The sequence below is a fragment of the Haemorhous mexicanus genome, chromosome 1 (assembly GCF_027477595.1).
Source record: "Haemorhous mexicanus isolate bHaeMex1 chromosome 1, bHaeMex1.pri, whole genome shotgun sequence".
NCBI lineage: Eukaryota > Metazoa > Chordata > Aves > Passeriformes > Fringillidae > Haemorhous > Haemorhous mexicanus.
This window is the reverse complement of record NC_082341.1, coordinates 1,000,570-1,020,919: the sequence shown is the minus strand read 5'-3', so window position 1 is coordinate 1,020,919 and position 20,350 is coordinate 1,000,570. Positions and strand designations below refer to the sequence as shown.

General features: G+C 61.5%; 2 protein-coding genes across 2 annotated transcripts; one reads left to right on the top strand and one right to left on the bottom strand.

Moving 5' to 3' along the window:
• Positions 1-7,764: 7,764 nt before the first annotated feature.
• Positions 7,765-12,030, top strand: LOC132341574 (zinc finger protein 282-like). Its single transcript, XM_059873298.1, has 7 exons — positions 7,765-7,851; positions 8,752-9,153; positions 9,246-9,372; positions 9,781-9,894; positions 10,456-10,566; positions 10,681-10,803; positions 10,921-12,030. The coding sequence occupies exons 1-7, from the start codon at positions 7,828-7,830 to the stop codon at positions 11,646-11,648; spliced, it is 1,629 nt and encodes a 542-aa protein (XP_059729281.1). The 5' UTR covers positions 7,765-7,827; the 3' UTR covers positions 11,649-12,030.
• A 1,386-nt stretch (positions 12,031-13,416) lies between these two features.
• Positions 13,417-19,216, bottom strand: LOC132341334 (uncharacterized). The gene is made up of 4 exons (XM_059872859.1): positions 19,107-19,216; positions 17,108-17,741; positions 15,884-16,084; positions 13,417-14,856 (listed from the first exon to the last, which is right to left on the bottom strand). The coding sequence occupies exons 2-4, from the start codon at positions 17,643-17,645 to the stop codon at positions 13,826-13,828; spliced, it is 1,770 nt and encodes a 589-aa protein (XP_059728842.1). The 5' UTR covers positions 17,646-17,741; positions 19,107-19,216; the 3' UTR covers positions 13,417-13,825.
• Positions 19,217-20,350: the final 1,134 nt, after the last annotated feature.

Genomic DNA, 20,350 nt, shown 5'->3' with positions numbered 1-20,350 from the left:
AGGGAGGTTTGTGTGTAAAGCCTTGGAAGCAGCTTGGAAAAATATCCCTTAGAGGGTTTAATTAATAATAATAATATTGTTATTCCCTAATAATAAGCTTTCATTACCAGGGAGGAGCTTTTCCAGCCAGTCTGACAGATCATGGCCCTGCCTCAGGGTTTATTTAAAACACTGAATTATTTTATTTTTCATTGAAGGAAGAACCACATTCCCTGAGGGGGCTGGGTGTGGATGCTGACCACAGATATCTGTTTTTATGACTAATTTCTGACCCAGTTGTTGGAGCAAATCATTGTTCTGGCTGAGTCACATCACTTTAAAGCCTTTTCTCTCTTTCTGGATTAACAGTAGAAGGTTCTTATGTAAAATCCTTCATTAATATGCTGCTTACACAGAGCACAGACATTGCTGGGAGCAGCTGGGAGGTGCCAACGTGTTTAAACTGTTGGGATAAGAGGGTTTTCAGGGATTCTCAGCTCCCCTGACTGGAGCATTTTGTTTTTTAGGTCCCTGGGATGTTTCCTCGGTGGCCACGTCTGCAGGATTGGCAGAATGAATTTTATAAGCAATTGCTGAAGGAGAAATTTGGATCTTTGATCACACTGGGAAACGGTCAGTTTTCCCTCTCCATAGGGACACACACTGGGTCTGGCCTGGCTCTTGTTGCTCCACACATCCCTGGATTTTTAGAGGATTCATCTTTAAGAACTTGTGAACCCTTGTGAGAGACAAGAAGCTCCACAATTTTCCTCTAAAAGGTTGAAGGCCAGTTTAGGATCCCAGGGAATGCAGCTGCCAATAAAAACAAGGAACAAGGAATGATAAAGGTTTGGTACAGGAGCTGCAGTGACACACTTGATCTTCTTTTTGTCTTGGTCAGGGTTGGGATTAAATGTGCAGAGACAATATTTCATGTTTGGACTTAGATATTTACTATTTCTTATTTAAATTGCAGTCCTACAAGTCGTGAGTTCTACAGCATTTCACCAACAAGTTATAAAATGGCCCCGAAATTATCTCTATAAGGTCTTTTAAGGAAAAAAATATCTAATTAAGAAATTACACCTAATTTTTTTTTACTTTTAACCTAATAATTAATCACTCATTTCTTGAAATGTGGACTTTGTCTAATTACACAATACTACCCAAACCCATGAAGAAGAAGGTGAAGAAGAAGGATTAGTCTTCGCCCTAAAACTTTTATCTTTATACAAATTACTATATTCTAAACCCTCAAACTCTGAGTTTCCCACCCTGTGATATCACACACTTCTATCCAAACTCCACACCCACAATCCCAGTTCTGTCATTCAATTTTGGAAGCTTCTCCACGGCCTCAGGTCAATGCAGTGTTCTCTTGGGGGTCAGTGCCTGGCAGCACAGAAATCTGAAATTCTCAGCAGCCAGGGCTCCAACAACACATGGGCTCATTAATCCTGTACCCTCATTAATTACAGTGAAGTTGTGTTTCTCTCACCCCAGACCATGATGTATGTCTGGGTTTGTGATTCACTGAAGAGAATTGAACTATTTTGATGCAGAAGTAGTGAAATAACTTGAATGATGCCCAGAAAATGAAGAAATCTCAATAATTAGCTTTAAATGCCCAATTATATGTTTGCTTGAAGTCACTGATATTTTAAATCTGAAGCTGTGAGCCCTCCCTGGCTCCTCAGCATTCATGTAATTCCTTGTATTGATTCCTACAAGAACCTGCTGAAATTGGGAGCATTGCACAAGGAGGAATTAGCTGGGAAAAAGACAGGACTGTGCTATAAAATCCAGCACCAGGCAGCTGAATTTGGGGTTAAGGCTCAAATCCGAGACCTTCCACTTTTTAACATTTAATCTTCAACCTTCTGGGTGTAATTTCTGGAATATTTAAAAAAAGTTGGAGCACAAATCCTTTTCATCCCAGACATCCCTTTAGACACTGGGGCAGCTGCTGCTTCTCCCTCCCCAATGGACCTTTTCCTAGAATAACAGAGATGCTCTTTAGAAAGTGGGTGATGCAGGGATGTGCTGGAAAACCATCAGGGGGAAATATTAATGACCATCATTGCCATGTTCTTTCTGTTCCCTGTTCAGACTGTCCTGTTCTCAAAAGCCACATCCCAGAAGGAGGAGCAGCATGGGTCAAGGATCCGCAGGATTTGGAGGGAAGGAAAATCCCTGCCAGCCTCAGCACAGGTGTGTGTGTGGTGTTGTGGAAATTCATTGGCAGCACCTTGAAATTGGTGGGATTGGAGGGATGGGGGATTCCAGCTCAGCTCTGCTTTTTTTTTACCCCAGAAGCAGCAAATCGGGAATTGTTGTTCTTTGGAGATTTTTCTGTCACATCAGATACAGGGAATATTTGGAATCTCCTTGTTTCAGGCCATGGTGGTGCCATAACCCAGAGACCATCCGCACGAGCATCCCAAGCCCTGCACAGCCGCTGCTCTGACCTGGCAGAAACCTCGGGGAGCCACCGCAATCCAGCTCCAAATCCGGCAAATCCCATGAGAATCAGGAGCGGAAACAAAGTCCTGGCAGGGCAGGAGCTGGATGAGTTCAGGCGGTTCCTGCTGTACCACCAGGGCCAGCCCGAGGACGCGGCGGTGCCGTGGTTCATCTGCAGCGAGTGCGGGAGGAGCTTTGCCCGCCACGCGTACCTGCTGCGGCACCGGCGCGCCCACACCACCCAGCCGAGGAGAAACCCGCCTGCCTCCTGGAGAAACCCTCCTGCCTCCTGGAGAAACCCTCCTGCTTCCTGGAGAAACCCTCCTGCTTCCTGGAGAAATCCTCCTATTTCCTGAAGAAACCCTCCTGCCTCCTGGAGAAACCCTCCTGCTTCCTGAAGAAACCTTCCTGCTTCCTGAAGTAACTCGCCTGCCTCCTGGAGAAACCCTCCTGCTTCCTGGAGAAACCCACCTTATTCCTGGAGAAACCCTCCTGTTTCCTGGAGAAACCCTCCTGCTTCCTGGAGAAATCCTCCTATTTCCTGAAGAAACCCTCCTGCCTCCTGGAGAAACCCTCCTGCCTCCTGGAAAAACCCTCCTGCCTCCTGAAGAAACCTTCCTGCTTCCTGAAGTAACTTGCCTGCCTCCTGGAGAAACCCTCCTGCCTCCTGGAGAAACCCTCCTGCCTCCTGGAGAAACCCTCCTGCCTCCTGGAGAAACCCTCCTGCTTCCTGGAGAAACCCACCTGCTTCCTGAAGAAACCCTCCTTCTTCCTGGAGAAATCCTCCTATTTCCTGAATAAACCCTCCTGCCTCCTGGAGAAACCCACCTGCTTCCTGAAGAAACCCTCCTTCTTCCTGAAGAAACCCTCCTTCTTCCTGGAGAAATCCTCCTATTTCCTGAATAAACCCTCCTGCCTCCTGGAGAAACCCTCCTGCCTCCTGGAGAAACCCTCCTGCCTCCTGGAGAAACCCTCCTGCCTCCTGGAGAAACCCTCCTGCCTCCTGGAGAAACCCTCCTGCCTCCTGGAGAAACCCTCCTGCCTCCTGGAGAAACCCTCCTGCTTCCTGGAGAAACCCTCCTGCCTCCTGGAGAAACCCTCCTGCCTCCTGGAGAAACCCTCCTGCTTCCTGAAGAAACCCTCCTGCTTCCTGGAGAAACCCACCTGCTTCCTGAAGAAACCCTCCTTCTTCCTGGAGAAATCCTCCTATTTTCTGAAGAAACCCTCCTGCCTCCTGGAGAAACCCACCTGCCTCCTGAAGAAACCTTCCTGCTTCCCGAAGTAACTCGCCTGCCTCCTGGAGAAACCCTCCTGCTTCCTGGAGAAACCCTCCTGCTTCCTGAAGAAACCCTCCTACCTCCTGGAGAAACCTGTCTGCTTCCTGGAGAAACCTTCCTGCTTCCTGAAGTAACTCGCCTGCCTCCTGGAGAAACCCTCCTGCTTCCTGGAGAAACCCTCCTGCTTCCTGAAGAAGCCCTCCTACCTCCTGGAGAAACCTGTCTGCTTCCTGGAGAAACCTTCCTGCTTCCTGAAGTAACCTGCCTGCCTCCTGGAGAAACCCTCCTGCTTCCTGGAGAAACCCACCTTATTCCTGGAGAAACCCTCCTGCTTCCTGGAGAAACCCACCTTATTCCTGGAGAAACCCTCCTGTTTCCTGGAGAAACCTGCCTTATTCCTGGAGAAACCCACCTGCTTCCTGGAGAAACCCTCCTGTTTCCTGAAGAAACTTGTCTGTTTCCTGGAGAACCTGTCTGCTTCTGGAGAAACCCTCCTGCTTCCTGGAGAAACCCTCCTGCTTCCTGAAGAAGCCCTCCTACCTCCTGGAGAAACCCTCCTGCTTCCTGGAGAAACCCTCCTGCTTCCTGGAGAAACCCACCCTCCACAGCCCCCTCAGAGTCCATCTCCACATCACCCACGTGCCACAAGCCTGCCTAGGGTAGAGCTTTGGAATCAGCTGTCAAAAATCCTGCTCTGCCCAGAGGTGGGGCTTTACAGTCCTGTGTGGGTTAGAGTAGATTCTGGGGATAAGGCAGTTTTCCCACTTTTCAAACTTTAGTTTGAAAGCTAACCAGCAGGAGATCCCAAGTCAGAACCACTAATTTAATATGAAAATTAGAATCAAATGCAGTAGTACAAAACCACTGACAGAGTCAGGATACAGCCTGGCACCCTGTGGGTCAGGGTGTTGGTAGCAGTCCAGTTAAATGGTGGCTGCAGCCCTCCTGCAGTGCCAGCTGTGGGTCTGTTGGGGCAGGGATCCTGCAGAAGGGTGGAGTTTTCCTCTGAAAAACGCTTTCTTCCAGTAGTGTAGATGGGCCTGGTCTTCCTCTGGGAATGCAGTGGGCAAAGGCTGCTGTGGTGTTCCAAACTTCAGATTATATCCGGTTAGGAATGCTTGGCTCCTCCCCCTGGGCAGAGCATCTCCCAGTGGGATGATGGAATTTTATCAGCCATGCAGGGACACTCAATGGCTCATTAACAGAAGATATCTCCCTGGACAGAGGATGGGTCCTGGAAGAGATAAAGAACACTGCCCCACCTATCCCAGGCTTTAACACCTGGTGATAGAATACAGACTGTTGGTTACATCTTGCATTGCAACCTAAGACATGAATCAGTTCTGATTCAATTTGCTACTGCCCTGTCATTGATCAGGACCTGGATCACTCCTGTCATGCTCCATCCAGCTCCTCCTTGGAGCAGGAGTAGGATAGAGCAGCACTGGCTTTACCAAAAAGGGCATTATAAAAACCTGGTGCACCAAACAACACGTGCTGGAGAGCATCCAGAGTACCACAGAGAAACAGGGGAAGTTTTCAGGGATGCAAAATGAAGAATTTGGAATGGGATTGTAAACTGATGTTTGAAGCAACCAATTCCAGGCATTATTTCCCCACTTTAGCTGCTCTCCCATTACTGTACCTGCAGAACTAACTCTATTTTTGGGTTCTATTTTTATATTGACTCCATGTTTTCCTGTGGGGTGAGATGCTGCTTTGGTTTCTGAAATTCTGGGGGAAAAACCCCACGGGTATATTCTAAATGTGTGTACAATGTGTTGGTGATGTTCCTCTGGGAAGTGGAAATGCAGCAGGGAGAAGGGTGGAGGAGAGGAGACAGGAGGCAGCACATGCAGATTTTGTGTTTTCTCCCCACGTGCTGGTGGTTTTCAGCATTTTTGAATATTCCAGTTGCATGCCAAGAGGGAAAATGTGTTGCCTCCAGTTGGAAGGGTGTCCTCAGTCAGAGACTCCAGCTGGAATGAAGTCTCCAGCCTCAGCAGCCCCTGAGGAGCAGCAGAGAACACCCAGCTGGTGCTGTGCTGCAGTTCCAGGAGTTCTGAGCAGGATTGGGAAAACACACTTGGCCCCAAAGCATCCTGCCCATCCCAGGTACAGGAATAATGTCCCAAAAACCTTTTGGCACTGGTTCTCATTGTTTCCTTCTTCATAAGTGAAGTCCTGGGGTTGACTTTGCTTTTATTCCTCATAGAATCCCAGAATGGTTTGGAAGGGATGTTAAGGATCATCCAGAGCCACCCCTGCCATGGCAGGGACACCTCCCACTGTCCCAAGCCCTGTCCAACCTGGCCTTGGGCACTGCCAGGGATCCAGGGGCAGCCACAGCTGCTCTGGGCACCTGTGCCAGCCCCTCCCCACCCTCCCAGAGAACAATTCCTTCCCAATCTCCCATCCACCCCTGCCCTCTGGCAGTGGGAGCCATTCCCTGTGTCCTGTCCCTCCATGCCTTGTCCCCAGTCCCTCTCCAGTCTGGGATGTGGTTTTACAGCCTGCACATCCTGCACTGCTCCCAGCCCTCAGAGGAGGGAATGTGTCCAGGACTGGGATGCAGCTCCATTCCCACAGAGGGGATCCCGTGGGATGCTCCAGGCCCCAGCACCCCTCACTCCTGAGGGGGCAGAGCTGCTGTGTCAGACCCAGCTTTAACTCCCCACTGCCACAAGGAGTGGGATCTCCAGCAGGTGCTGTCCTGGGGATCAAAACTTCTGAACTGACATTCCCAGGGAAATATCACCTGTGTGGTAAGAGATGTTTGGAAAATTTGGGGAATAAACCAAGCAAACCACATCTGTGCTGGCAGCAGGTCAATCCATGGCTGAGATGAAGAAACCTCAGAAGCTGAGGGAGCTGGGCAGGGGCTCAGCCTGGAGCAAAGGAGGCTCAGGGGGACCTTGTGGTTCTGCACAACTCCTGCCAGGAGGGGACAGCCGGGGGGTCGGGCTGTGCTCCAGGGAACAGGGACAGGAAAATTAGAAATGGACTCGTATTAGGATTGGATATTGGAGAAAACGTCTTCATGAAAATTGCTCAGCCCTGGGGCCACGGGGCAGGGCCTGGGGGGCTTGGGGTGTCCCAGCTGGGGCACAGGGTGCTGGAGGGGACAGGGAGCAATGACATCCTGGAGGGAAATGGCTGCTTAGGCTCCTGTGATGCTGCTCAGGCCATTAACCCTTCTTGTACCACTGCCCTCCCTCCTGGGCCAGGGTCATCCCCCTCCCTGTCCAGCCCTGTCATGGCCCATCCGTACGGATCCTGGAACACCGAGGCACTGGAGGAGCTTTTCCCAGGATAATCTCAGGAAGGTGGGACAGTAATGCTTTTCTGTGGCCTGGCCCCAGCCCCAGCACTGTTAAAGTGAAAGGTTCCAGGGTCAGGATGAGCACACAGGGTGGTTCCCAAACCCAGAATGTCCCCCCACGAGGGTCTTCCAGCCAGGACAGGGGGCCTGGTGTGGGTGGTCACGGCCTCTTCCCCCACGGCTCCTGGCCCTCGGTGCCACCCAAATCGGTGTTCCCTGGACCCAAATCAGTCCAATGTCACCCACGCTCGTGTCAGCATCGGTGCTGATGTCATGCAGAGGCTGGTGCTGGTGGCAGAGCCGATACCAATTCCCACGGTGGTGCCGGTGCCGGTGGCAGAGGTGGAGGTGCCGGTGCCAGTGCCCGTGCTGGTGCCAGTACCCGCTGTCGTGGTGGAGCCTCTGCCCGTGCCAGCGGACTGTGGCAGTGCCAGTCCCGGTGGCGGTAGCGGGGCCGCTCTCGGCAGGCGGTGGCGGTACCGCGGCCGCGCCGGTGGCGGAGCCGCTCCCGGTGCCGGTAGGCGGCAGTGCTCGGCGCTCCGCGCTGCCGCCGCTCCCCGCCCGCTGCCGCCCAGCCCGGAGGAGGCGGATGCGATTCCCCGGCTGCCCGTGGCTGCTCGGCGGGGCGGCGGGGCCCGGCCCGTGCGCAGGCACCGACAGCGGCCCCGGCCCCGCTCCCGGCCCCGGTCCCGGCCCGGCCCCGCTCCGCGCTCGCCGCCGCAGCCGCCCGGCCCCAGCCCCAGCCCCGGCCGCGGCCGCCGGGGCCCGGCCCAGCTCCGCGGGGCCATGGCCGAGTGGGCACCCGCCCAGGTAAGCGCGGCCCGGGGCACCGGCACCGGGAACCGGCCGCAGGCGGAGCCGCCCCGCCCGCCCCGCTCCCGCCGCTGTCCGGCCCGGCCCGCGCGCCCCGGCCGGGACCCTCCGGCACCCCCGGCCCGCGGGGCCCCCGCCACCTCCGGGGACCGGACCCGCGGTGGCCCCGGTGCCCCGGGACGTGGCTGAGCACCCCTGCCCCGGGATGTCCGTGCGTCCCCGGGATGCGCCGGGCACCGCTGACCCGGGATGTCCACGTGCCCTCGGGATGCCCCGGGGTGCCCTGGGATGTCCCCGGGGACGCGACCCGCGATGGCCCCGGTGCTCCCGGGATGCCCCGCTGACCCGGGATGCCCGTGTGTTCCCAGCATGTCCCCAGGCACCTCTGCCCCGGGATATCCCCGTGCCCCCGGGATGCCCTGGGATGCCCCAGGGTGCCCCGGAATGCTCTGAGCAAGCTTCAGCCCAGGGATGTCCCAGGCACCTCTGTCCTGGCATGTCCCTGTCTGTCCCCAAGGTGTCCCTGGACACCCCTGGTCCACACTTGCCCAGGCTGCTCCCTGCCCACCCAGCCCCATCCTCCTCCCGAGTGGGTTCCAGCCCGGGCAGACCCAGGAATGGCTCCCAAGGGATTGGGGATTGGGGTGACAAGTTGGGAGGGCATCATCATGGTGACCTGCCTAGTTCTGGCAGGTGTTCCATGGGGACAGGGATGGGCACTGACCCCACGGCCACCCTGGAGTGCTGCTCACTGTCCCCTCAGGCCAGTGGGCATCGCACACAGGGGTCCCCTGCAGTTCTGGAGCTGCTGGTGGCCAAAAGCCCAGGAAACGGGGAACAGAGGCTCTGGGGGGTGACCCCGGGTCTCCTCGCACTCATGCCCTCCCCGTGGCCCAGGTGCAGGAGTGGAACATGGAGGCCCCTCACCTGATGCCTCTGCAGCCGCCGCTGCTGCCGGAGCGGGCGCACGTGCGGGAGGCGCAGCTCCACTCCGCAGAGGCCTCGCTCTGGACCGTGGTGGCCACGGTGCAGGCCATGGAGAGGAAGATCGACCTCCTGGCCACCCGCCTGCTCAGCCTGGAGGGCCGCTCGGGCACAGCTGAGAAGAAGCTGCTGGACTGCGAGAAGACAGCCATGGAATTTGGGAACCAGCTGGAGAGCAAGTGGGCCGTGCTGGGCACCCTCATCCAGGAGTACGGGCTGCTCCAGCGGCGCCTGGAGAACGTGGAGAACCTCCTGAAGAACAGGAACTTCTGGGTGCTGCGGCTGCCCCCCGGCCCCCGGGGCGAGGTCCCCAAGGTAGAGTGTCCCTGGGGGCTGCAGGACAGTAGGGGACCTTCGCTTTCCCTGGGGAGTGGGCACTACTGAGCCAGGGGGTCTTGTCCCCACAGGTGCCAGTGACATTTGTTGACATCGCCGTCTACTTCTCAGCGGAGGAGTGGAAGAACCTGGAGGAGTGGCAGAAAGAGCTGTACAACAACCTGGTGAAGGAGAACTATGAGGCTTTGCTGTCCCTGGGTAAATGTCCCTTTTCCCCCTCTCCTGGCAGGATGGAGCGATGGCTGTGTCTCCTCAGTGGGTCCCCAATGTGGCTGGCCTGGTCCCCTGCCAGTGGTCGGTAGTGGCACTCCAGAGGGAATGCTCCATGTCTCATGCTGTGTGTGGGGACAGGGTGACACACTGTGCCATGCCAGTGCTGCCATGGTGCTGCCCAGGGGGCTGGAGAGGGTCCTTGTCCCCCAGAACACAGGACCTGAGTGTCCACACTACCTCCAGCATGGAGGTGCTGTAGGATTCAGGCACCTTCTCTGCCAAGAGGGACACCAGGTCCTGGCAGCCTGGTGTGTCCCCAGAGTATCCCGAAAAGCCTGGCTGACAGGGAGGGGGTGACAGGCACGGGGTGACATCAGTCTGTGTCCCTGGCAGATGGGGCCCTCTCCAGAAGCGAGGCCCAGCCCCGCAGCGAGCGCGGGGACGGTCCCTGTGTCCCTGAGCAGCGGGAACTGGAGCAGAGGGAGCTGCCACCAGACACCTGTGCGGGTGAGGCACCACGGGAGGACCCATCCCCCCTGTCCCCACTGTCCCCACTGTCCCCACTGTCCCCACCTCGCGTTCCCCCACCCTCCTCACCCCAGGGACGCCCCTCCTCCCTCCCAAACAGTCCCATCCCCACTGGGCCCAGCTCTCCAGCTGTGACTGGGAGCTGCCGTGAATGACCCCAGAAAATCCATGACTGTTGTGCTGGAGATCTTGGATATCCATCACTGGGAGATCCACGTGTCCCCTGCTGCCACTACCTTGTGTCAGGGCCCATGGGCTGAGTCAGAGTCACCCAGCCCCATCAGACATGCCATTGTCACCTGTCCCCAGCAGGGTCTGTCATTGTGCCTGTCTCCAAAATCTGTCTCATGGTCACCCATCACTAAGGGCTGTCCCACAGCCACCTGTCCCCACAGCTCCCTGGGGCTGCTGGATGTCCATAACTGCTGTGGGATGGGGGTGTCCCCTGAGGCCAGAGCCCAGGGGTCACACCCCAGGTGTGGTGGCCGTGGGTCACGTGTGGCTCCATGCCGGCCCCGCCAAGTCTCTCCTTGTGAACAGAGTCGCTGATCTCCACCTCCGACATCCTGTCCCGGATCAAGCAGGAGGTGGCCTTCGTGGGGGAGCAGCAGTTCCCGGAGGAGCGGGGGATGCCGCCAGACCCCTGTGCAGGTGAGCCCGGCGCTGAGCCTGCCCCCTCCGGAGCCCTTCCCTCCCGTGCCTCCCGGAGCAGGGTGTGGCCCAGCCTGGCTGAATCCCTGTCCCGGTCCCTGTCCCTCCCTGCAGGCGCGGACGCCCTGATCACCGCGCACGACTTCCTGTCGTGGATCAAGCAGGAGGAAGAGCCCTGTGTCCGGGAGCCCTGGGAGCTGCCCGAGAGGGAGATGCTGCCCCCGGGCCCTGGTCCTGGTGAGCGATCCCCGCCATGGGGCTGGGGTGGGGGGAGCACCCCCGCAGGACGAGCTGTGACTTGGGGACATGCCCAGTGTCCCCGGTAGGACTGACCGGTCTCTCTGTCCCCTGCAGCCAGCGAGGGGCTGCTGGTCAAGACGGAGGAGCGGTGCCCCCACGCCGAGCCCCCCGAGGAGGTGGGTTTGCCGGGCAGCTCCGGGGAGCTGCTCTTCCCGGGCACGGCCTTCGGGACCCCCGAGGGACAGGCGGCGGTGCCGGCCGCGGTGGCTCTGCCGGCGCAGCACAGACTGGGCAAAGCTCCGGGCCCCGAGCCGGGCCCGGGGGCCGATGCCGGGGGCGTCCCCGCGGCGCCGCCGGGCCCCGCCGAGGAGCGGCCGCACGGCTGCGCCGAGTGCGGGAAGAGCTTCAGCGGCAAGAAGAGCCTGCGGATCCACCAGCGCAGCCACGCGGCCGAGCGGCCCTACCCGTGCGCCGAGTGCGGCAAGAGCTTCAATTGCCACTCGGGGCTGGTGCGGCACCAGATGATCCATCGCGGCGAGCGGCCCTACAAGTGCTCCGAGTGCGGCAAGTGCTACAGCCGCAAGGAACACCTGCAGAACCACCAGCGGCTGCACACCGGGGAGCGCCCCTTCGCCTGCGCCCAGTGCGGCAAGAGCTTCATCCGCAAGCAGAACCTGCTCAAGCACCAGCGCATCCACACCGGGGAGCGCCCGTACCAGTGCCCCGCCTGCGGCCGCAGCTTCCGCTACAAGGAATCGCTCAAGGATCACCAGCGGGTCCACGGCGCCGAGGCCGGGCCGCCGCCGCTGCCGCCGCCCGGGATCCTGCCCCCCGGGGACTAGGGGCCACTCCGCCGCGGACTGCCACCCCCCGGCACGGGGACAGCCCCCGGCCACGCAGCTTCCGACCGAACCGAGGTGCCCGGCCAGGGCGGGGGGCAGGCGGGGAGCCCCGGGGCGGGGACGAGCCCCCCTCCTCCGCCACGGACGGACGCTTCACCCCAGCGCTCCCCCCACGGACAATGTCGCCGCACGGGGTGGGGGGCAGCCCCCCGCCGTGTCCCCCCGCGCCACCCCCGCCTGCCGCTCTGTCCCCTCGCTCCCGCTGCTTATTTTTACTGCCCCCCCCGCGCCGTCCCGCTGTACAGTGCTTGGGGTGTAGTTTTGTATGGACGAAGCGATATGGAATAAAGTCGTGCTGGGCTGCAGAGCCGTCAGCGCCCCCGCCGCGGCTCCCCCGTGCTCTGTGCCCTGTCCCCGGGGTCCCGCGCCCTGGGGAGGCAGCGGCAGCAGGATGGGAAAGTGGGAATGTGCTGGTGGGACACGGAGTAGTGGGAATGGCAGCATTGAGGGTCCGGGGGTGTGGCGGCTTAGGAAGTCCCTGTGTCACCGGCTGCGGTGGCCTCGTGCCGGTGGGGCTGTGTGGAGACCCCCACTCCTCTCACCGACCCATCTCTGGGTCCTTCCTGTCCCCTGTCCTTGCCCCATCCCCAGGTCCCTCCTACCCCTGATTTGGGGATAGGAGTTATTTCACACAATTCTTTCCCCACAGAATCCAGGACCTTTCCTCAGGCACGCCAGGGTCCCCAAGCTGAGTGTCACCATCCTCCTGGGAGGCCACCACCTGAGCTGGGTGATCCTGCAAATGCCACAGCTCCTGCGGCTCCACTGTCCCCTCCCTGGGGGCTGCACCCTCCTGTCCCACCCCACCAGGACGTGGCAGTCAAGGGGCCCTGGATGCTGGGGGCTGGAAGAGGGGACAGTACAGGGGACACAGCACAGATGGCTCAGCAGTGCTGTCACCCTGATGTGGGCTGGAGATGGAGGGGGGAGACAGTGCTGGCGTGCCCTGGGGACACTGCACATACTGTGGGGACACTACACCTGCCATGGGGACCTCAGACATTCCCTGGGGACCCTGCACACTGCTGGGGACCTTGGGCATTTGCTGGGACCCTATACACTGTCCAGGGACCCTGCACACTCCTGGGGACACTGCACTTTGCCTGGAGACCCCAAATGCTGCTGGGGACCTTGGACACTGGGAATCCTGCACATGCTCTGGGAACACTGCACAATGCTTGGGGACCCTGCACACTCCCTGGGGACACTGATGGGGAACTTGGACACTCTCTGGGGACCCTGCACACTGCCCAAGGGGCCTTGCATGATGCCAGGGAACCCCCACACTCCCTGGGGACACTGGACATTGCTGGGAACCTTGGACACTCCCTCGGGACACTGCACACTCCTGGAACCTGTCAGGCTGCCTGGGCCCTGCACACTCCTGGGGACCCTCAGAACCTGCTGGGGACACTGCACACTGCCTGGGGACACTGCACACTGCCTGGGGACCCCAAACCCTCCACATTCCCCCCACGATGTGCATGCCCTCACTCCTCTCCAGGTCTGCAGAGCTGCTGGTTCCAAGCCTGGACAGCAGAGCTCCCATTCCCCAGCCCTGGTCCCAGGGTGCAGAGCTGCCCCACAGGAATGGGGTGAAGCTCATTTGTCCCATGGCCTTGTCCCCATCCAGGGCTGCAGAGCCATGGGACAAACGACCCCCCCCGGCCCAGCTCCCACCCCTACACAGAGATCACACACAAAACCATCATTTCTGGGTTTTTTTGGAGGCGTTTTTTTTTTTAACAGAAGTTTTATGGTTATATGCAAATTAGGTCATTAAATGATTTGCATAAAATGTTCGCACGTCAGCGACTAAGTGTTTCTAACTCCCACCCCCCGACAGGTAGTAAATCCTACTGGACTAGCGCCGTCAGGCCGCGCTGTCACTCGTGTCCCCCGCGGGCACGGCGGCGTCACCTCGGGGCGCTCCCGTGCCTCAGACCCGCGGGGACCTGCCCGGAGCGCTCCGAGCCCGCTGCGGCAGCGCCGGCCGCCCGCGCCCTCTGTCCCTTCCCGCGGGGATCCATCCGGGTGCCGCCCGCGTCACCGCACGCCGTCCCCCCGGGGCGGCCGCGGGCACTCCGTGTCCGTGGCGGAGCGGCTCCCGCCCGTCCCTAGCTGTTGGTGAGGAAGAGGCGTCTGTGTCGGGAAGCGGAGCCGCGCGGCCGCCCGCGGCGCCGGCCCCGGCCGCGGTTGCCGAAGGGGCTCCGGCTGGGCACGGCGGTGTCTGCCCAGCCGGCGCTCCCGGCCGGCGGCTCAGGGAAGCCGGGCTCGGCTTTGGGCTGCTCGAGGAGCGGGCTGGGGTCGCGGCGGGGCTCGGGGGGCGGCGGGGCCGGGCTCTGGCGGGCGCCGGCGCGCTCCTGGCGCAGGTAGCGCAGCTCGTCGCGGATGTCCGTGAGGACGCCGAGCAGGCGGAACTGCAGCTCCCGGTCGCGCGCCCGCTCCTCGCGCTGGGTGGCCCGTTCCTCCTGCCACATGGCCAGCTCCTGGTGGTACAGCTGGTCCCACTGCTCCTCCAGGTCGAGCAGGTGATGGATGCTAGTCCTCCAGCTCTCGCGGCGGTCCTCGCGCAGGCGGGAGCAGCCCAGCCCGCGGGCAGGGCCGGCGGCGGCCGGGGCGTCTCCGGGCGGGGAGGCGGAGGAGGGCAGCGACTCCTCGGTCAGGGCGCCGTGCAGCGGGGAGCGGGCCGGGGGCTCCTCCTCCGCCGGAGCCTTCTCCCAGGTGGGCCCCATCAGTACCCTGGGCAAAGCGCCCATCTCCGGGCCCGGGCCGCCCGCCTGCTCCTCGGGATGCGCCGAGTCGAGCCCGCGGCCCAGGGCGGGCAGGTCGGACACGCCCTCGTGCCCCCAGTCCGAGTGAGCGTCCGCGGGGTTGAGGGAGTCCTCGGGCAGGGAAGTGACGGAGCCCTGGGAGCTGCACCGGCGGATCAGCATGGCCTGGCGGGACAGTTTCATGTCCTCCTCCGCTGACATGGGGGCCTCGGGCCCCGGCTGCATCCCCGCGGCCCCACCGTGGCCCCTCTCCACCTCCCGGCCTTCCCGTTCCTCCTCCTCCGACATGGAGGCGTAGGAGACCAGGGACTCGTTTCGCAGGGACGGGGAGATGGCCGACGCGTCTGGAGTGCGCAGCTCCGGTCCCGACTCGGCTGGGAGAGAAGAGAAACCTCAGGTGAGCCACAGCACTGCCCTGGCCCAAGGCCCTCCCCAGCACGTGAGTCCCAGCGGATCTCCACCCTGACCCAGTGCATCTCCATCCTGACCAGGGGATCTCCATCCTGACCCAGTGCATCTTCATCGTGACCCAGAGGATCTTCATCATGACTCAGGGGATCTCCATCGTGACCCAGGGGATCTCCATCCTGACCCAGTGGATTTCCATCCTGACCAGGGGATCTCCATCCTGACCCAGTGCATCTCCATCGTGACCCAGGGGATCTCCATCCTGACCCAGAGGATCTCCATCCTGACCCAGTGCATCTCCATCCTGACCCAGGGGATCTCCATCCTGACCCAATGCATCTCCATCCTGACCCAGGGGATCTCCATCCTGACCCAGAGGATCTCCATCCTGACCAGGGGATCTCCATCCAGACCCAGAGGATCTCCATCCTGACCCAGTGCATCTCCATCCTGACCCAGAGGATCTCCATCCTGACCCAGGGGATCTCCATCCGGACCCAGGGGATCTCCATCCGGACCCAGGGGATCTCCATCCTGACCAGGGGATCTCCATCCTGACCCAGGGGATCTCCATCCTGACCCAGAGGATCTCCATCCTGACCAGGGGATCTCCATCCTGACCCAGAGGATCTCCATCCTGACCAGGGGATCTCCATCCTGACCCAGAGGATCTCCATCCTGACCCAGGGGATCTCCATCCTGACCCAGGGGATCTCCATCCTGACCCAGTGGATTTCCATCCTGACCCCACTCCCAGCAGATCCCATCCAGAACCCCACTGCCACTGCATCTTCACCCAAACCTGCTGCCAGAGGGTCTCCATCCAGATCCCACATTTCCCAGCAGATATCCATCCTGACCCAGTGGATCTCCATCCCCACCCTCCTCCCAGTACATCTCCACCCAAACCCCACTCCCAGTGGATCTCCATCCAGACCCAGCCCATCTCCACCCCGCCCTGCTCCCAGCACCCCGTGCTGGCTCCCGCCGTACCGGAGCCGCCCTGCCCCTCTCCTCGGTACTCGCAGCCGCCGGCGGGGTCGGGGCTCTGTCCCGGCAGGCGCGGCGCGGCCGAGCCCTCCACGTCGGGCAGGGCCGAGGGCTGCCCGTTGGTGTCGATGTAGATGCTGGGGTGGCTGATGCCGGGCTGCAGGTGCATGAAGGGCTGCTTGGACGCGCCGGGGAAGAACAGATCTGCGGGACACAGAGGATGTGGCCTCAGCTGGTGGGGACACGGTGGCCCCCAGGTACAGATGCTCCCGCCAGGCCATCCCGCGCCATCGCTCAGCCTCACCTGCCCCAGCGCCATCCTGAGCCCCCTGGGGGCTGACAGCCCCCAGTGCCAGAGATTCATGGGGTTGGGGAATAACCTGAGCTGGGAGGGACCCACAGGGATCCTTGATCCAGCTCCTGGACTTGCACAGACACCCCAAAATCCCACCCTGTGCATCCCTGAGAGTGCTGTCCAAACCCTCCTGGAGCTCTGGCAGGGTTGGAGCTGTGACCACTCCCTGGGGAGCCTGGGCAGGGCCCAGCACCCTCTGGGGGAAGAACCTTTCCCTGATTTCCAGCCTGACCCTCCCATGGCACAACTTCATGCCATTACATAGGATTTCTTCTTTCAGCCTAAAGGCCTGTGCTTGGCACATGACAGCCGAGTCTGGGCCACATGGATGGAGACTATGATGCCCCCAGTGAAACCAGAGAAGCCACTGAAAGCATCCAATTAAAAAAAGAAGAAAGAAAAAAAAAAAAACCCCACTCCTGCAGAGCTTGAGGTGTTCCTATGAACACTGTTGATCTGGCATAGTTTTCCCAGAGATGCTGTGGCTGCCCCTGGATCTCTGGAAGTGTCCAATGCCAGGCTGAATGGGGCTTGGAGCACCCTGGGATAGTGGAAGGTGCCCCTGGCCATGGCACAGGGCGGAACAGGATGAGCTTTAAGGTCCCTTCCAACTCAAACCACTCTGGGATTTCTACAACTCACTGATCCCAGGTTATTTCTAATCCCAGCACAGGCAGTTCCCTACCCCGGTGGCTGGCACTGGGGTACAACAAGACCATCACTGTGGTGGATGCTGCAGCCCCAAGACAAACCCCAGAGTCTCTTTCCACAATGCACAACAGCCAGCTGAGAACACCAGCGTGGCCAGACGTCCCTCAGGGAGCGCAGCCAGCGCTCCAGCCACCCGCTCCCCGCAGAACCACCCCACCCACCTGGGTCCAGGATGATCTCGGGCTCCGAGTCGTGGCTGGCCTGCAGGAAGGTGGAAGCCACCATCTTCTCCAGGGGCGTGAGGCGCGGCTTGTGGAGCGGCCCCCCGGCGCGGTTCATGGGCAGGTGCTTCTTGGAGGTGATTTTCTTCTTGACGTCCAGCCGCAGGTCGCGCCACTTGTGCTTGAGGTCGTCGATGGAGCGCTCGGTGTAGCCCAGGAAGTTGACGCGGCTTTGGATTTGGGTCCAGAGCTGCTTCCGCCGCACGGGGTGAGCCCGCAGGGCCTCGGACCCGTACAGGGCGCTGAAATGCCGGACCACATTCCAGACCAGCGTCTCGGTCTCGTCATTGGAGAAGTTGGCCTTCCTCTTCCGGCCAGACGCTGGCATCGCCTGCGAGGCTGCGGCAGAGGTGGAAGGGGCACAATTGAACCTCGGTCCCCACTCCTCTCTGTCGGCTCCTGGGGGGAACATGGGGCTGCGGGAGCCCGAGGGAGCCGCGGAGGAGGGAGCCGAAGCAAGAGCCCCGGAGGCATCCATGGCAGGGGAGGCTTGGGCCGGGGAGGATCTAAAGAGCCGCTTCGGCACAGCACGCGGCACGGGCGCACCGCATCGCCTCGCCCGGCTCGAGGGCACCTGGGAGGGGAGAAAAGGAAAGGGCAGCGGTGGCTGGTGGCAGCGCGGGGGGACGGCGAGGGCCCCCCGGCTCTCTCCAGCCAGAGGCACCCGGGAGCCCCCAGGCAGGTGCCACGGTGAGGGGTTGTGGTGAGAGCCTCGGGCACGGCACCTGCCGTGGGGCCACAGAGCTGCCTCACAGGGTGCCTCAGAGCACCTCAGGGCCGGGCTGAAGGTGATGGGGACACCAGTCTTGGGCGTGGTGAGCACGACAGGTTCCCAGCCAGGGCCTCGGGGCCACAGCACTGACCAAGACCTGAAGGACAGGTCCAGGGGCCTTGGCCGCAGTGAGCACCTCAAGGCCATGGTGAAGACCTTGGCCAAGAAGCAGGCCTTGGCAAGGGTCTTGGCCATAGTGGGAGCACCAAGAGCCCAGTTAGCACCTCAAGCTCCCACTGAGGACCTTGTAGTCATGCTGAACCCCATGGCCACAGTGAGAGCCCCAAGGCCATGGCAAAGGCATCACGGAAGGCCCTGGCCATGGTGAGCAGGTGAAGCTTGCAGGGAGCACCCTGGCACCAGGACAAGGACCAGGGCCATGGCAAGTGTTGCAAGGCCATGGTGAAGACCTTGGCCATGATGAACACCTGAAGAGCCCAGTGAGGAGCTCGGAGCCACAGAAAAGACCTTGACTATGGTGAACACCCCAAGTTCCCAGCAAGGACCTCATGGACACAGTAAGGACCTCGGCCACGGTGCACACCTGGAGCTCCCAGTGACCATCCTGGGGCCACCGCAAAGACCTTGGCCATGGTAAACACCGTGGCCATAGTGAACACCCCAAACTCCTCCTGAGGAACTTGGGACCACATCAGAAACCCTGGCTGTAGCGAGTGCCCCAAGGCCACGAAGAAGCCCTTGGCCATGGTGCACACCTGGACCAGGTGTGCACACCTCAAGCTCCCACGAGGACCAGGGGACCGCAGCAAAGACCACCGTGCCCACCCCGACCTCCCATCGCGCCCTCGATCCCCAGCAAACCCCAGGAGCAGCGCAGCAGCCCCGCGCAGAGCCCGCGGCCCCGCGGTGCCCCCGCCGGCCCTGCCGTGCCCCGAGCCCCCTCCCCATCCCCGGGGCCCCCCGGCAGCGCCCGCACCCGCGGCCTCGGGGCGCCCGCTGCGGGGCCCGGGGGGGCTGCGCGCTGCCCTCCCCCGGCTTTGTTCGCGCTGCTCACACCGGGGACAAAGCGGCCGGGCCGGGGCCTGCCCCGCGGACCCCCCCCCATTCGGGATCCCACCGCGGGCGGCTGCGCGGGGCAGGCACCGGCCGCGGCCCCGCGGCTGCCCCCGGCCCGCCGGCCCCCCCCGGCCCCGGGGCAGCGCTTACCTGCGCCGGGACGGGCGTGCGGGGCGCGGGGGGCGCGGAGCGGGGCCCCGGCGGCGGCGGGAGGGGGGGCTCAGGTCCGGCGGCGGGTAATGGCTCCCGCCTCGGCGGAACTCGCCTTCATTTCCTCCGAGCGCCGGCGCGGGCCCTGCGCGACACCGCGGCCGCGGGCCCCCCCTGGCGGCACCGCCGCGAACCGGCGGGGGCGGGACCGCGCGCGGGGACAGCCCCGGGAGGGGACAGCGAGACGGGACAGCACAGCGGGACAGCACAGCCCCGGGAGAGGACAGCGAGACGGGACAGCACACCGGGACCGGACAGCCCCGGGAGGGGACAGCGAGACGGGACAGCACAGCGGGACCGGACAGCCCCGGGAGAGGACAGCGAAACGGGACAGCACAGCCCCGGGAGAGGACAGCGAACCGGGACAGCACACCGGGACCGGACAGCCCCGGGAGGGGACAGCGAACCGGGAGGGAACAGCCCCAGAGGCACAGCACTGCGGGAGGGACAGCACACCGAGACAGGACAGCCCTGCGGGAGGCGATAGCCCTGCAGGAGGGGATAGCACACCGGAACGGGACATCCCCGCGGGAGGGAACATCCCACCGGGACCGGACAGCCCACCGGGACATCTCTGCGGGAGAGGACATCCCCACGGAAGGGGACAGCCCACTGGGAGGAAAAAGCCCATCGGGACCGGACAGCTCAACGGGAGGGACATTACACCGGCACCGGACATCACATCGGGACAGGACATCCCAAAGGGACGGGACATCCCTGCATTCCACCCGAGGGGACAGCGGGTACCCACTGCGTGGGGGTCCCCCCGGGGTGATACATCCCTGTACCCCACTCCCGAGGGTGCCACAGGTACCCCTGTGGGGCTGTGTCCCCGTGGGGATCTCGCCATGCCCCCTTCCCTGCAGCCCCGGGAAGGTGTATCCCACCCCCGTGCACCCCATGTACCCCCATTATGGGGTGTCCCCGTGGGGATGCCCAGTGCAGGAGCCCCTGTGTCCCCCCCCTTCCCCAGCTGTGGTTGTGCATCCCTGTGGGGGTCCCCCCTGCTGCACCCCCCTCCCCTGCGAGGAGCTTCGTGCTCATCCATGAGCCTGTATCCGTGTGAGGATCCCCCTGTTGCCTCCACCCCTGTACCCCCCGGGCCCGTGGGGACACCTCTGTCCGTGCCTGGTGGCCTCCAGCTGCCCCTGACCCTCTGCACACAAGCAGAGAATCATCCCCGT